This window comes from Zeus faber (genome assembly GCF_960531495.2).
Source record: "Zeus faber genome assembly, chromosome: 2".
NCBI classification, from domain to species: Eukaryota; Metazoa; Chordata; class Actinopteri; order Zeiformes; family Zeidae; genus Zeus; species Zeus faber.
The window spans coordinates 11214836-11232395 of NC_137189.1; the positions used below are offsets into that span (position 1 = coordinate 11214836).

General features: G+C 45.0%; 2 protein-coding genes across 2 annotated transcripts; both read right to left on the reverse strand.

The window, feature by feature from the left end:
- Positions 1-1240: 1240 nt before the first annotated feature.
- LOC307248086 (uncharacterized protein) lies at positions 1241-6891 on the reverse strand. Its single transcript, XM_080024304.1, has 6 exons — positions 6680-6891; positions 5256-5529; positions 3780-4154; positions 3245-3315; positions 2174-3035; positions 1241-2051 (listed from the first exon to the last, which is right to left on the reverse strand). Exons 2-6 carry the CDS (start codon positions 5397-5399, stop codon positions 1794-1796), a joined length of 1710 nt encoding a protein of 569 aa, XP_079880430.1. The 5' UTR covers positions 5400-5529; positions 6680-6891; the 3' UTR covers positions 1241-1793.
- A 2426-nt stretch (positions 6892-9317) lies between these two features.
- On the reverse strand, positions 9318-14680 carry LOC307248022 (microtubule cross-linking factor 3-like; the record flags this gene model as incomplete). The annotated part of the gene is made up of 8 exons (XM_080024210.1): positions 9318-9428; positions 9900-10619; positions 10959-11315; positions 11809-12078; positions 12740-12808; positions 12898-13056; positions 13758-13982; positions 14645-14680. The coding sequence occupies 8 exons, from the start codon at positions 14678-14680 to the stop codon at positions 9318-9320; spliced, it is 1947 nt and encodes a 648-aa protein (XP_079880336.1).
- Positions 14681-17560: the final 2880 nt, after the last annotated feature.

The following is a 17560-nucleotide window of genomic DNA, read 5'->3' on the forward strand; positions in this document are numbered from 1 at the left end:
GAGGATGAAAAATAAAGACACATCGATCATCAGTGTCAAATCCTTTCAGAATACACAGTGGGTGCCACAACTGGGAACTACTCGACTGACTATAATCAGACTGTAATATACTTTCATTGAAAAGAGAAGAGAGACAGAAAGACGAAAAGCAACCGAACGCACGCACGCACGCACGCACGCACGCACGCAGACACATACACACACACACACACACACACACACCTCAACCAGTTTTATTTATGGGCGCCACGGATAGCGGGCTAAGATTTCTGGCACCAAAACAGCGTCACGCTTGCTATTTGTGTCTGAGGTACCACATAGCATGGAGAGCTTGGGTGACAGGGCTGAGGCATCGTGGGGCCAAGGGACTTCCGTCCACCCGCACGGCTTGTACATGACATTTCACAGCTTTCTCCTCCACAAGAGTGTGAGCGTGTGAATGAGCATGTTGTGTGGATCTTTTTAAAAATAAGTATTTGCCTTTAATTGCGTAAATAGCCTAGGATGTATATACTGTAGAGATACTTTCATGTGATATGTACTTGCGTGGGTGTTTGTGTGTGTGTATAGGTGTGCATGCCTGTGCATCTGGTTGTGTTTGCCACCTCCTAAAGGAACAGCAAACAAGGTGGTAGTGAAGCTGGGGCCATGTACACAGGTTTATTAGGCAAGAAACACGGAGCAGGACCCCGCAAACCAACAACCGTACAATACCCAAACCCTCCTAGAATCACTGGATTACTATGGAGTTAATGTACGTATAATGGGGTATAAATGGCTGGCAGTGGACAATGCTCGGATCAATCCTTAAATTTTGTGAATTTGAGTTTGAGTATTGTGAAAAGTTCTATGATATATTTCTCAAAAATAAAAAAGCTTTGCATCACATCTAAGAGAGATATATAAAAGATCAGCCATTAGCCTCATCTTTTTATCGTGGGAATTATTGGAGTATCCTCTAACCAGCTAATGTGTTGGACTTTAATGGTTCATTATCCAATGTCTGATAGCACTGGCGCAGAGACCTGATGTGCTGGAAAAAGTTTTAGAATGCAGGGAGGTTTCAGATGTCCACGGGCATGACATGCATTAAATTGTCAGCCGCCCCCCTGAAATATGACCCATCTTATTATATCGAACAATGCTATTCCAGACGGGGAAAGGGACTGACTAGACTCTTTATCTCAAATCACCATCATGTTTATTATCAACAACAAAAAATATATACATTAAAGGCTCGTCATACTCATTCTCATTCATTATTCCAACATCTTCAATATGTTACTCTGATAATATGATACAGTAAAACACACTATAGACACTTAGCATGTTGCTGCTGGGGCAGGTGCAACAGGTGCAACTTAATTTGCTTCCAATGGAGACCATGCTTGGTTTGAGTCAAAAGGGCAACCATTAGGATTAGGTTCAACACAGGAGCATGCACCCTCTGGTTAAGGGGGCATACTGAATTCATTATACACAACCACTTGAAAGGCAATACAAAAGACAGGAAAAAAGTGGTATAAGAAAAACAAGAGAAATAAGAGAAATAAGTTGGGGTTGTGACACAGGTTTTGGCACAGGAGAAAGAGAAAGCCACTGGAGAATGTTGAGATGCCCTCTCTCTTGCACATGTCATATATAGACTAAGAGAAGTATTTTTAGAAAGAAATCTCTTAAAGCACTTTTTAAGAACAGTCTGTACTATTTACATAGGGCAGGGGTGACTTGCGGCCATTTTCAGGGGTTGGGGCCTGTTCATGTGTAGAGCAAGTATTCGTCAAGGGAACACGTCACATGATAACAGTCTCAGTGTGAAGAGAATAGCGAATGAGAGGCTGGTGCTTTAAGGCAGGACTTGGGGTTTGAGTCATTGGGCTAGCCGGTCGGGCCAGGGGACTAGGAGGACGGTACATTGGGCCTGAAGGGGCGGTGATCCTGGCAGTAGGTGTGCAGCTTGCCCATCTGGAAGGCGGACGTTGGTTGGCTGGCCGGGCGGGCCGAGAGAAAGTCTTCTTATGACTAACTGGGGACGACTCAGCTGGGTTTACCTAAGGAGAGATGTTGAGATTGAGTGAGCCATGTGCTTGTGGTTATAAAAGAAAGACAAAACATACTATACCATAATGTGTGTTAAGAAACAAATATTTGACTAACTATGGGTAAAACTCACCTGCTGTCGATCCTGTCTGTAAGGTGTGTGTCCAGCTCTGGTACTGGAGTTGTACTCGTGCTGGATCTCCAGCATGTCCAGCAGCTCAACAAGTCCATCATCCCTGCCTCTCTGTGCCCTCTGAGCACTAGAGGAACCACTTAAGGCCTTGTGGTCCACTCTGGGCTCAACATACCGGGGTGTGGGCCTCCTGGTCCTCTCACCTTGAGCCAACCCCATGTCTCTCTCTGACCCACTGTTGGCCCTGGGTCTCAGCTTGGGGCTCCCGGCCACCTGGGACCTCCTGTGAGACTGTTGTGGTGAAGGCTGGGGTCCTGCACAGTAGCCGTGGCTTCCTCGTTGATCCACGTGGCTCTGTCTACCGGAGTCCATTATGAGACCCCGTTCTTGGCTGGGCTCCGTCTTTGCTGTCAGCGCATCGGAATCTGCCTGGCATCTTTGGGCAGGCACGCGCACGGGTGCCCTGCCGGCGGCCGTGGTTGTCTCCAGAGCTCTGCGTTGACAGCCGGGGGTCGGGCACTTGGAGTCTTGGGCAAGTTCTGGGTGGGTCACCACCCCTGTATCTGTGAGCATTTTACCCTCGTTTTCGTGTAGCATAGCACCAAACTTTCTAAGGACGGAGGGGCTTTTATCTACCAGGACAACTGGGTTGAAAGACTTCTTGTCCAGAGCGGGAGAGTCGTGGGGCACGTTTGGGTGTTGGGATGCTGAGCGCGGAGGCACAGATGGGGCATCTCTCTGTCTGAGAGGGGGCTTGGCACCTACATTTTCTTTGTTGGGTGAACCTTTCGCCTGTGACATTCTGTTCTTTCTGTTTTCAGCTTCCTCGAGACTTCCCGACAACTTATCGTGACTCTTCCCGCTGTGAGATCAATGATAAAACATACAAATAATGATGAATGAACAAAAATAAGCTCATCATGTATTTTACGATCAATATCATATAGACCCTTTTGTATAGGTCCATAGTCACAAGCTTGTTCAGGCTCACATTCGAAGGACAATTTGATGGCCTACTTAGGCCTCTGATGGGTTAGGAGAAAAAAAAAGCTCAGGTACAAAATCCGTTACCTTTCATTCCCAGACTTTGGCTTCCGGTATTCAGAGAAATCCTGGCTCACCTTGATAGTGTCATTGAAGTGCTAAGGAACAGGGAGAGCACAACTATCAAGAAATAGCCAAAACATTTTTAGCCTTACTGACCAAGGTCTCTGTTGCCAGCTCTTGTCCAAAAATCAACTTAAGCTTAATCCGATCTTGGTATTAGCTTGATCCTAAAAGATAAATGTATTCTGAGCAAGTTTAATTTTGCTCATGGCATTTTACTTCCTCCAGGACATTGGATTACTTCCAGGAAAGTGTATGGAATGTTCTGTTCGGTTCAGAAAGACAGCAGGTGAGCGAATCTGAAAGTAACTGGTATCTGGTAACCCTTCTCTTTTTTCCCTCCTAGCAGACTGAGGGGAACCAGCAAGTTGTAATCAATATGTGGGTGACTCAACCAGGCTTTGGCCATCTCACCTACGACTATCAGCTTTCCTCATATCTGCAAATGCCAAAAGACCACGTAAGGAAGGAAAACAACAAGAATTGACTCTACACTCACCACATGGCGAGCTCCATTGGTCTTCCGCCTTGTTTCTTTTCCCTGTCCCAAATAATCTTGCAGTAAGTCTCCAATATCTGACACGCCGTTGGTATTGCAGTAAGCGTAGCCATTTTTATGGCCAGCGGGGTAGCCGTAGCCATTGGAACCATTGCTGCAGCTGTAGCCGTTGGGGCTACAACTAAGGCCATTACTATTCTGCTTCGGCGTCATCACAACCTCAGGGTTGCCCTTGCTTCCGTTAGTGCAATCATCAGACGCGTCAAAAAAGCCATTTCCATTGTGCCCAAGGCCAAACTCCATGGCCTGGCCATCTTTCCGGTTGTCAATACTTATGTCGCCTCCTCCTCTACGGGCTTGAACTTCATTGTACAGCTGAAACGAGGGAAAAAGGGAAAAATTGTAAATAAACCCTGACAAGATGCAACAATAAACATATCTGTCAACCAAGACATTCATATTGTTTTTAAGAAGAGGTACTGATAAGTATCCTGAATGTCCCCGATTACTAATAATATCGCTGTAGAGCACAGACCATGTTTGTACAACTCATCACCTGTACTGTAGTGACTTAAAGTAAAGTACAATTTGTGCTAAAGTACAGAAGTACAAACATTTTCAAGTATTAATTGTTGCATAACATAAGTGTGTCCGTCCCCTATATGATCGGCATAACCTATTTTCCTTGGTGTCAACGTGTGTTTTCCTTATCCATGCCAGCCTTTAGTCCCTTTATGAGTATCAACATACACACCATTTGCGACCGTGCGTGTGTGTGTGTGTGTGTGTGTGTGTGTGTGTGTGTGTGTGTGTGTGTGTGTGTGTGTGTGTGTGTGTGTGTGTGTGTGTGTGTGTGTGTGTGTGTGTGTGTGTGTGTGTGTGTGTGTGTGTTTGTCTTTATCATTGCTTCAGCGTCGCCATGAGGCTGTTGCCAAAAGTTTGTTATGGAACACGAGCACATGGAGACACACAAACACAACACCAATTAAAAGCTCTCCGGGGAGCAGCGACGACTTCAATTAGCCGAAATGTAAACTATTATCATGTTTACGCACTGCAGGATCACATTCCGAGGCCAAAGCAATGTCACATTTAAGTTTTCACGCCAGCTCTGGATTACAGTTCAGTTCCAATGAATTTGTAATAAGGCATTCTATACATTCTAAACAGCTTATTTCAACTTTTTGGTGCAAAAGTGTGTTATATAGATCTTTGACTGGAGTTCGTTTTTGTATCAAATTCAATCACAGCATATCAAGTTTCCCTACGCACCATTCTTACGCACCAGGAACACTAGCCTTTTAAACAAAGGACAACTGAATACTGTTCAGATGCCAAAAGCATCTTTGTTCCACTGGCTTTTAACAGAGTTAAGAACTGTTAGACTGGCAATATACCTTTTGACCTCAGTCATTTTGCGTTTTGGCTTAATTTGTTTCGGCAAGTACGTTGCAGACCTCCACATTGGTTGCTCACCTCTTCTATTTTCCTCTGCATATCCTGCAGCTGGTCCTCCCATTCCTGCATTTCTGAGTCGAAGCTGTCCATCAGGTCGGGCCTCTCCTGTCCCCAGCCATGGCCACTGTGTTCCAGCCCACGTTGCAGATCAATGGCTGCCATTACGCCGCCCACTCAATATCCTGAACTTTTTTTTATTTTTATGGCAATTTCCTTTTCTTCCCGTGGCGCGCTAATGTCAGAGATCACCTGTTGGTCATCAGTGAGGTGGCAATGGAATGGACTGGTAACCCTATGAAGAGATAAAGCAAATAAGGGAGGGAGAGGTTGTTGTGAGTGGCTGTTGGTAAATGGAAAGTGTGCCTTCAGATTCACGCTTTTTGAACACAATATAACGTCCATCAAGAAAACGTGATCGGGTGGAGTGGAACGTTGAGGCATCGCTGCCCCTTGGGAAGGACAGATATTTAAGGTCCAATTCTTTAACCATAATTTACGACCATGTAAGTCCACCTATTTGGCATGTGTGGACAGAAGAGTCGGCTGACAGTAGAGCCGTTTAGCCTCTTGATCACTTTGCCCTCCAGCGCCACCCTCGACACGTCACTCTCCCCTCTTTCATGCAGTGAAACTCTGGGAGGAATTTAGAGCGCCTGTTGGGATGAACGGCCACTGGGAACTTGAAACGCAGTAGTTGCTCAATATTTTATTTAATTTTTTTTCCAAACGCCGTGGATGAACATGAAAAGGAATTCCAAAATGCCCACCGAGTCGGATTTCTCAGCTGCGTCTGTGGCCCTCTTAACCACGCAGCTCCTCCGTGACCGAGCGCTGTCACCAACGGATCGGCAAACCTGGCGCTCTGCTGCGCCTCAATATTACCATTTATAAAAGCACCACAATTTTAAATTACATGTGAAGCTAAAGCGTAAACCCTTGGCTCTGTCTCTCACCTGCATTATTATTATTTTGACTATTTTGCCACTAACTAATATGATAAGTATGTAAATAAGATACGTATCCCCATCGAAAGTTCCAGAAATGCCCGGTAACAACCCCCACCCCCACCCACACCGGTGATGTAAGAGCTTAGATATTTATAAACGTGCAACTATGAGCATGTGGGAGAAAAAATTCCACAAATGTTTCTTAAGCTTAATAATAACATGCCGGATATTTGCTGGACAAATAGCAGCCAGGAATACATTAATTATCACCCGTTTAAAAGGGGGGAACGCCACACAACATTGAATCTGCGCTATCGACCTTCTTGAGCTCTTCCAGATGGGTCAGTGATCGTCGTTTTTTGGGGTTTGCTCACGCCGTCACACACATCCCATCCCATTCATACCAGTGAATATGTCCTTGACGCAGATTACTATCTTTCCAACCGGTACCAAAAAGTCAGAAAAACAGCTCAATATTCGAACAAATGTCCTTACCTTCCAACGAACAGGTAGTACACAGTATGGCTGATTTGTCACTGCCTATGTCCTTCAGATTTAGTCTAGTTCCTTGTGAGGTGCGATCTCTCCAGCTTCCAGTCCTCTCTGCGAAGCCCCCCCGAGCTGTGGCTCCCTCCTCCGTTTTCCTCCGGCGTGTTACGTAAAGTGTGTGGTATTCAGTGTGCCGCAGACCCTTCTTGAGTGTCGAGTAAGGGGTAAACAACCTGTGCTCCGGTGGAGGTACCCGCATTTTATACCGCGCCTCCTGTGTTTACGCCGACTCGTCATTGGAGGCAGGATCAGGTGTCATAATGTCAAATTTATTCCAGCGTTTGAGGTCTCGATGGGACAACTGTCGTCACCAGCATCCTGGCTATAATTAGTGGGCTCAGGGGGAGAGAGAGAAAGAGAGAGGGAGAGAGAGAGAGAGAGAGAGAGAGAGAGAGAGAGAGAGCGAGAGAGAGAGAGCGAGAGAGAGAGAGAAAGTGTTTGCCGAGCTATTTCAGCTGCCGCGGCCTCGCAGCCAATCGGCGTCTCTGTTGCTACTCTGCTTTAGGATGCTCGGGCAGATTTGGTCTTGTGACCGTTTCTCCAAAGGGATGCCAGATAGATGTATGTGATACTATGAATAATAATAATGTTGTGTCCTGGTCAATAAAATCTTTATTTAAGAGAGTAGGTCTCATGGAAAGACTGCACAATAGATTCCACACTCAACAACTGGTTTAAGTTATTTGATTATTGTTATTTAGCTAATACAAATATAAATGTATATATATGTATATATATGTATGTATATATACATATGTATGTGTATGTATATATATATATACAGTGTGTGTATATATATATATATATATATATATATATATATATATATATATATATATATATATATATATATATATAGTACAATAAAATATTGGCACTTAATTAATATTATCCTCATAGTTAAATATAATTAATTACATTTGTGGTATGCTTGTCATTGCTTTTACTTAGTTTAATATTGAACAATATTATTGCTTCACTTGATCACAAAACAGACATTTAATTTGCTGCTTTCCTACTGATAAACTGGAAACCTTTTCCTGTATTTTGTTTTAAATACAGGATACTACAATTTAATAATATATTTTGTGGGGTTTTTTCAGTCTTCATATAAAACCACATTTTTTAATTAATTTTGTTTTGCTACCTATCTTGGCCAAGTCTCCCTTGAAAAAATATATTCTCTATCTCTATGGGGCTTTCCCGGTTGATTAGAGGTTAAATAAATAGGAAGTAAGAAGAGCAGAAGTGAAAGCTGTGGGCGGTTTCAGCTTTCCACCCGTGGGTCTCTCACAGGTGAGCTATGGTGAGTCATGCCCGCGCTGCAGCGTTGCCAGGAAGACGCTTGTCAGCACTCATCCAACGCTCCATCAATTACAAAGTGCATCTGCGTCAAACCGGGGGACGCTGCTGCGAGTTCCAGAGGCCCCCTACACGCATTACTCACTTGGGATGTTCGCAGAGACCATCCTCCCCGGACCCCAGGACCCCGTTTTAAACCATACATTCGTTGAAATCACAGATACTATCTATCAGGAGCAGATTGGAGGCATTCAAACCATCTACTTAACACTGTTTCTTGTTGTGAGGCAATTTGATAGTATTCTCTATTTTCCAATACAAAAAAATATATGTTTGATGGGTATGTTAAAGCAGTGCTGGAAAAAACTCCCTGGAAGATATTTTAGGATTATTTCCCCTATGGACTTGCGATCATACAGGTGTATAATTGAATTTTACCCAGTTTACCATTTTTCTGATCATAGCTCATATTTCTATTTATTTTGTATTTGTGAAGGCAATTCCACCTTTTCAAATGGAATTAACAAATACAAAAGATGGCCAAAATGAAGTACCTTTGACAAAAACATGTGTTACCACAGTGCATTCACAGTAGTTCATTCAAAATTTCTAAAACCCAAAGAGACTATCTAAAAAAAAAAAGACAAATGTGAAGGTTTTTTTTGGTATTTAAATAAATATTTCATCTATCCATCTATCTATCTATTTATTTGTTTATTTAACTGATGTTGTTATGTTAAAAAATTGTATTATCTTGTCTCTTGTCAAAAGTGTTTTTATATTTGTTTTTCTTTTTTTCCCTTTATTGGACTTTGTACGTGTGAAATGTGAGCTATCATCAGGAAAATGGTCGGTGGTTAATGTAACAACTAATCTAAAACTCAATTTGACATTGTACGGCCCTTCAAAACCCTGACTGTTAGTGTGAAGACTGCCGACATGCATCTTTATGTAAAACCAATTCCTTTTGACACTTGGGAAAGTTCAGTAAGCTCCATTGGAAGCCAGTAGAGAGGAGGAAGTGGCAACTGAACTCACCTTACCAGCGGATGGATGCACTCAGCAACGTGGGGAATGTCTGCTCCAGTGACGTATCTAACACATCCTCAAATGCAAATGTGTCCTGTGCAAGTGAAGGGCTTTTCCTGTGCTTTTGGTAACCTTGGTGATGGATTTTGGTGGTGGTGGGGTGGGGGGGGAGGGGGGGGTGCAACGACGACAAAAACGTCAACGGGTTAAAATGAACAAGGGACAAAACGAAAGGAAAAAGGCAAAGGGTGTATCACAAAACAAAGAAAAGGGTAAAAAGAAAGACTAGTTTGAAGATGGTGGCGTAGGATAGAGATGAGAATAAGACAAGGATGAGGATGAGGAGGATGATGGGCTGGAACATCTGGACAGAGGAAGAGTGGAATGACGAAGCAGGACAGAGAGGACGCAGTAAGAAGAGAGATTAGCTTTTTTGTCGCAAATAGAGATTAGAGAGTGTGACAAATCTTTTATTCCTTGTGTTGTTATTTTAGCACCAGCACCAATAATTGCATCCCATACAATTCACATTTAGGCCGATAAGCAACAAACTGAGGTTACATAAGATACTTTCTTGCTGTACTTTCAAAACTGCCGGTGCATTACCGGTGTTTTCTGTGAGTTGAGTATCTCATCGGCTACTTTTATAAAATCATAGCTTATCGAGGGAGCTCCTAATGGATTATATAGAAATTATAATAAGTTTAAATTTAACCTTATTTTTTTATTTAAATATATCAATCAGGTATTTATATACCAGTCTTGTATATACCACGAGTGAGCACGTACACACACACACACACACACACACACACACACACACACACACACTCACCGACAGCGGCTCCTCTGCGTCCCTGTCCTCCAGCTTGGGCACCTCCAGCCGCTCGATGAAGGCCTGCAGCTCCTTCCGAAAGGCCTTCAACTGGGCATTGATCCGGTACAGCAGCTCGTGCTCTCTGATCCTCCCCCCCTCCTCCTCCCCTCCTCCGCCCACCTCCTCCCCCCCTCCCCGGCCAAACATCAGGTCGCCGTTGGAAACGTAGACCCTTGCCTCGGCGATGATGGCCGCTGTGTCGGCGATGAGCCGGTCGATAGTGCGCACCAGCCGCTCGGCCTCCGCGCGGATGTCGATCATCTGCTGGCGGTCACGCAGGCTGCAGCGCCCCCCAGGGAGGAAGCGCGCCATGGCGGAGCACGCCATGGAAGAAGAGGAGGAGGAGGGCGAGGCAGCGGCGCCCTCGGGTCCCATGGGGGAGTAGAGGCCCCGCGTGGGCGTCAAGCAGTGGCCGTTCCCTCCATGGTTGCTGTTCCGGACCTCGTCCGAGTCGCTCTCTCCTCCCACCGGGCCCTCGCGCTTGCGATGCGGTGGCAAGAGGCGCGAGGAGGTCGAGTCGTCATCGCTCTCGCGGCGGCCGCTCGCCAATCCGCCACCACCAGCGTCACTGTCGGCGTCGCTGTCCCGCGGACTGGGACGCAGCGAGAGATGAGAGGCCAGGTCGTAGCGCTGCATGTTGGAGAGCAGCACGCGGTTCTCGTACTGAAGCTGCATCACCTGCAGGGACCACAGATTTAAAAAAAACACAACAAATTAGGGGTCCAGAACAAAGTGCAGAAAGTGCATCCCATGCATTGCTACCTGCAGCTATATTTATCATTATATTTGTATAAAATATATATCTTGTACGATTGTTTTTTGTAAATTGTAATCAGGAGATGCAAGAGCACTCAAAAAAGGTTCAGTAGCACTTCACGCCATATTATACAGTCGGTACTTTCCCTTTTACTAGAGTCATTTTTTGTCAGGGCATTTTTACCGTTACTTTAAAGGTCTAAGTGCTTCTTCCACCACTGCATTTAATTTTAATGGAAAACGAAATATTTACTACCATACCTTGCCACTGAGGTCATTAATCTGCAGCCTCGCTGCTTTCAGCTCCTCCTGCAGAGCCTCCACCTTTGCTCCATCGATCCCTGCTGCACCTCCTGCTCCGCCCCCGTGCCGGGCCCCACCTTCATGTGTGCCGGCTTTGAAGCGTAGCTTGTTGAGCTCGGCCGTCACCCTCTTGTTTTGGTCCTCGGCGTCGGCCAGGTTCCTCCTCAGCAGCTCCGCCTCATCCTCCACCAGCTGCAGCTGCTGCCGCAGCTCCGTCAGGTCGGCACCCTGTCTCCCCATCGCCCCGCAGCCCGAGCCCCCCGCGCCGTCGCCCCGCAGGTCATCCAGCTCGGCCCTCAGGCCACGGTTCTCAACCTGCGGCAGAGAGGGAGGCGGGTCGTTCACACCGAGCTCATACACGATGATGTCATGGGATATTAATGGAGGCCTTCATGCCAGGGCTTCACATGTGAAAAAATTCACACGTGCACTTTCCGCGTGCCACACTGGTGTGCTACAGCCTTTAGTTGTATATTTTCAGAAATGGATGCAAATCGTCATGGGTTGTGCTATTATCAAAAAGAAGCATTATATATTACATATTATTACAAAAAATAAATGTAAATGGATTGAAGAAACCGATGCCGAGCGATTGCTACACCCCCTCTTGTCGTAACTGAGCAGTAAGATATTGTTAATCACTATATATATATATATATATATATATATATATATATATATATATAGTGCTATACTACATCCAACAATATATATATATATATATAGTGATTAGCAATGTCTTACTCCTCGGTTATTTATATATATATATATATATATATATATATATATCTCGGCCAATTACGCTCACCTCCAGCTCTACGATCTTCCTCCCCAGGATATTGGCCTCCTCCTCCACCAGACGAAGCCGTAGCTTCAGCTCCGACTCTCGGGTGGTGGGCGGACCCCCGGCCTCCCCTTTGGGGTGGGGGCTGTCCAGGTCGCCGTAGAAGGAGTGGTACTTCTGCAGCTCCTGCTCCAGGCGGTCTTTCTCCTTGTCGATCTTGGCCGTCTTCTTCCTCATCAGTACCGCCTCCTCCTTGATGAAGGCTAACTGGCACTTGAGGTCCTCATTGTCCTCCTAGGAGATGGAGGATGGAGGGAATATACAGTATATTGTGAACGTCAAATCATTTCTTGGGAAAAACTGTGAGGTTTGAGGGGCAAAAGTCAGAGAAGTTTACATCAGTCATCGTTTCATTAAATTGTGCTTAACGCAGCTTTAAGCATCAGCAAAATAATAGCGACGTCATTGCAAAGTCAAAACATGGAAGAGGAGAACTCGCTGAACTCAGAAAGAGATTAAGAGGGAAGTGAAGATAAGATTTTGTGCCAGCCCTAATGTTGTCGTCCATCATCGGGGCGAGTGGATTGAGGGCAGTTACATCTCAATTAATCTCTTGACTCCAAATGCTGAGATTATATTTCAAGTTTCCAACTTTTATTTGTCAAATGCACAGTAACAATACAGCCAATAACAGTCGCTTCTGGCAGTGAACCTCATGGTGTTCAAGCTTATTTCTCAAAAAAGGAAAGCGGAAAGGAACAGGGATAAAATACGTATAAAAAGATATTAATGCTGAGCTGGTTCAAGTTTTGCTTTTGATCACTTTGAATTATTTCAGCATTTTCATTGGTGGGGATGCCAGATGGTTGAAAGGCAACATGTTTACTTTCTTGCTTATTTTCTGCCAGATAAGAGATGCTTTAGTGTATTAATATTCAACAATAGCTCGTCTCACCTCCGTAGGGGTCTGCGCTGCTTTCTTGTCCGTCTTCTGGACGTCTTTGCTTCCTCTTCTTTTTTGGGACTAATGCAGGAGAACAGAGTTCATTATAACTACAGGTCTGGATGCAAAACATACTTTCCATGTTGAAAACGTGTTTGTTGCCTCCCTACCTCTTTGGTTTTGTCCAGTTCGTTCTGCAGCGCTTGCTTTGTCACCTCCACCTCGATGAGTTTTTGCCTCAGTTTCTCATTCTCGTCCTCCGTCTTTGTGCGTTTCTCCTCCACGTTCTCCAGCTCATGGTGGAGCCTCACGGACACATCTTTGGCAACCTGTGGTGGAACAGGATGGCGCGGAATGTTTTCCCTGATTTCATTGTCATACACAGAGAATTCTGGTCTGTGGTACGAAGTCCCTGGAGTCACAGGCAACTTTGTTTGAGTGGGACCATTGAATGAACATTAACCCTTTCCTGGGAATGAAATCCAAAATAATACACCGCCATGGATGAACCCTGAGAGCGGGCTGGAATACAGGTCTTACAATAAACAACACACAACAATTAAATGTTCCTTTTTTTGTTAATTGTACTTCACTATCAAAGTATAGGCCTACAATAGAGCTATAAACAACCAACAACCTTATGAAGAAGAGACATTTATTGACATCGAACATTGGATTATAAATCTTAAGTTAAATGGTTAATTGGTCTCAACACACCTGTGAAAATGCACCTTTGGCATTTTATTTTTTGGTTTCAATTTAGATGGAAACACATTTTGATTGCGGAATCCAACGGTTTTACAAAACTATGGCTGTCAGGGCAAACAAATGTGATCAGGCAATTATTATCTCATAGTTGTGGCAGCTCCAACACGCAAGCTTACAAAGCTTACATACAAACAAGTACAAACAAGCACGCCCCTTCTGCTCCAAACACACACACACACACACACACACACACACACACACACACACACACACACACACACACACACACACACACACACTCGGCAGCATCCTGTGTTTATACCTTGAGGTCCTGCTCCAGACTCCTAAGTAGCTCCTCATCTATCTCCCCCGTCTGGGCGTAGCGCAGCCTCTTCCTCTCGGCCTTCCTCAGGCGGTACTGCAGGATCCGGCAGTTCTTATTGGCTCTTTCCAGCTCGCGCCGCATGTCCTGCAGCTGGCAGGTGTCCTCCTCATAGAACGTGTCCCGCATCTCGTCCATCTCGGTCCTCATCTCCTCGATCTCACACTGTAGTGGATCCATCACATGATCACAATCACCGGATGGAACAAGTAACGAACGATACAACACACAAAATAAAATCAATAATTTTTCAAGGATCACTATCTGATTCATCAGATTATGTTAAGGTAAAGGGACATCTGGGTGTGAGCCATGTTGAGTTTCTGACTTCAGGTGAGAGCTCCATTTCAGAGCAGGTTAATCTTATATTATTATATTTGAGTCCAGTGTGTTTTTTTCTGCACGCACAGCAGCTGCATACAGTAGACTGCATGGGCCTAGTTTATTTAATAGGCAGTCAGTTTCACTGTTTATGCACAACGAACTGAAATAAATGAGTCATCGGATGAACTTTAAAAAACTGTCTGAATTTTGCAAAGCTATATTTGTAGGTTTTCTGAATTTAAATTTTAATGTATGTTTTAAGTTAGGTTTTAAGTTAACCTAAGAAATATATAGGTTTGACAATTTAGAGCCCTTTTTTCCAGGTTGATCCAATGACTCCAATGTAAAAAGAACCCAGTGTAAATATGCACTAGACCAGGGTGATTCGGCTGTTTTGAACTAGATCTGTGATGGCCTTGTACATTCCGCAGGCCTGTCGGAGCCATTCGAGACTACTGCACGGACAACCGCGACAATGCCTTTATGACAAAGGAGTGTCTCACCTTGAGATCTTCGTTTTCCTCCAGCAACCTCTCCATCTCGTCCTGCAGGGCCCGGCCCTGCTGTGCGTCGGACCCCGCCTCTGCAGCCTCCGCGGCCGCGTCTGCGGGCTCCGCCGTAGCGGCCTCTCCCCCGGCGGGGCAGGCTGCCTTGGTTTGCATCTCTGCGACGTTTCTTTATTTCTTTTCCTTGAGGAAAAAATGGAGGGGTGCGGAGGAGGGATGGGACGGCAAATCAGTCGCTGGGTGAGGTCTCCTCTCCTCGTATTTTCTCCCGCAGCATCCGCCCTGTTTGCCGTGACGGGTTCAGCTTCAGCACCATCCGGGTGAACAGCTGCCGAGTCGTGACGTCACGGGCGCTCCCCGGACCCCGATGCGGAAGTACCCTAAACGGCAGTTCGGCTGAGAGCCGCTAGATGGTGCTGCTCCGCAAAGCCCCGACTTAAGGCAATGGAAAATGCAGTATTCATTTATTCAGTTTTCAATATTCAATATCTCATATTGAATATCGTTTGTTTTCCCCTTAGGGTCGCAATAACTGAGTTTAGTTAATTTAGTTCATTAATAACATATTCATGCTTAAAGAGGCCTGCGTATGGGGCCTAATTACCTTGATTGACAGGTCCTTCGCTGCATTCTATTGGGATACAAACTCGGAAGAATTCGGCCATTTCCGTCGGTATTCCGAGTCGGCATTGAGGGCCAGATCGCTTGGGCTCGGGCTCGCCGAGACGACAGACCTGACGTCACGACAACAATGGCGTCACACGCCGTTAACGGTGAAGAAAGTTCCTTTGCATTGTTTTTGGTTCGCAAAAAAAAAAAAAAAGTCAAACTCTGATCTTAACTTCTCTGTGGTTTCGACTCTTATTGCTTGTAGAATCCTTGATACTTGATTCACCAATACGGCGAGAGAAGACGGAATCGGAATTTCCGAGCTCCCACGGAAAGCTGCGTAGTAAACCCCGAAAACTTGGACTCAATGTAGGTCAATATAAAACATCTTACTCGAAATACAATCATCGTGAGATGTAGTTATAACAAACCATGAAGCATGCAAATAATATACATATATATATATATTTTTTTTTTTTTTTTTTTTTTTTATTATTATGATTATTTGTCTCTGTATAGGTGTTCAACGATGCAACGACGTGTGTATGTGGAAAAAGCTGCTCATTCTGCTGGATACATGCATTTGTAGCTCCCGTCGACTACAAACCACCCCACTGTGATTGAAATGTAAAATTCACTTTATAACTCAGCCGACGCCCGTGTGCACGCTATTCACCAACACAACATGCATGAAGATGCAGAAATCGGCACCGTTTCTCATTCAGCCCCCATCACTTGGCTTCTCCACCAGCTGAATCTCTGGGCCAGAGGGCTGTTCACTCGTGCAGATTCAAACCCGGCCCGGAAGACAGCCATGTGCCACGCAGCACAGCCGGAGAGTCAATAAAACGCTGACTGTTTCAACTCCCGAGACTTGAATGAGCTCCTTAGCTATATAATTGCTAACAAGATGAGTGTCTGACAGGTCAGGCCTTGCATGTCCTGATGGCTTAACCCAGACAAAGTGCCCCTTTCCTCTTCTCAGAGTGTCCCCTCTCAGGTGGGCTCCATACATAAATGTATATAACACGGGTATCCTCACGTATTTCAATAGTATGTGCTCCAATTTGAAAATAAGCACGAGTATAATGCGTGTGTGTGTGTGTATGTGAGTTTTCAAGTCATTATCTCCTAGGGCCACAGGTGTTAGAAGTGTTGTTTCTTAAAGGCTTCTCACCAACGCCACACTGGTTTCACTCCATTGGTTTGCTCTTAGACTAAGGTAAGGGCTGCATGTTATAGTCACCTGTGCTAAATGTCTCTGAAAAGAAAAGCTTTGGCCTTACGCAATCCTCTTAGCCCCTGGCACAGATCCTTCAGAGTCCCCAAGGCCAAACACACACCTCAACCTCAACCACAACCTCGCCTCATCCCTTCCCTCCGATAGCCTCCACCCTTTACTCCTCTGCCCTCCGTGGTCACAGGGAAGCAGAAGGTGGTGTTGCAGGATGAGTAAAATGTCGTGTTGAAACAATGAGGGAAGGAGTAGGTACAAAAGGCGCAAAAACCTTTACAAGCATGCCCGGTTTTGCCATGGAAAAGATACCGTGCCCGTATGGATATAATGGGATGGCATGAGACTGAATGGTTGTAATAGAGTGGGCAGGGGGTAAACAGGAAGAGGATAATGGAGGAATAATTGATCATCCATTAATGCATGCCAGTAGGGAATCCAAGACGGTCACAATGAAGAACGGGAGAATAGCTTGCTTCTAGGTATCAGAGTAGTGGATGGAGATACATAACATTCTAGGAAGTATCAAATGAAAGAACATTAATGTAAAAAGATGTGTATCGTCCTAACCAAATCAACGCTAAACATACACACAGTATGTTGGGAGAGCTACAGTAGAAACCTGATGGTAGATTAGCAAAGGCTCCTCTTCCAGTGACCTGATTTCCAGGGCTAACCATTAGTGACGTGGAAATAAGCTCTTTTGCAGCTAAAGCCAATTTACCCCCCAAGATTAGGGCAGATCTGTCTGGACAAGCCAAAGACACAGGCCACCTCTCCCTCTTACACCTACCATCTTCATCCTATAGATTATGGGACAGGATGGAAGTGGGAGATCGGGACGAAGAGCAGTAGAATTATAGAGAATGGCCAGAAGGATTGGGGTGGAGGGGGGAATCTTCTCCTTTTGGCCACAGTGGCTCTGTGGAAATCCATTTGGAGATCTTCTTAATTCGTCATAAGTGCCAGAAACAATACAATTCCTCAGTTTTGTTTTTCATGCCTTTACAAACACACACGCATACATACAAACTCGCACAGACTTACGGACTAATGGGTGTTGGCATCCT

What these genes read in the sequence shown, in the direction of transcription:
- LOC307248086 (XM_080024304.1), bottom strand. Translation starts at nt 5,399, where the DNA reads ATGGCAGCCATTGATCTGCAACGTGGGCTGGAACACAGTGGCCATGGC. An exon ending in TGCAGAGGAAAATAGAAGAG is followed by an intron (nt 4,155 to 5,255) that starts GTGAGCAACCAA and finishes CCCTCGTTTCAG; the next exon opens with CTGTACAATGAAGTTCAAGC. An exon ending in CCAATGGAGCTCGCCATGTG is followed by an intron (nt 3,316 to 3,779) that starts GTGAGTGTAGAG and finishes CCTGTTCCTTAG; the next exon opens with CACTTCAATGACACTATCAA.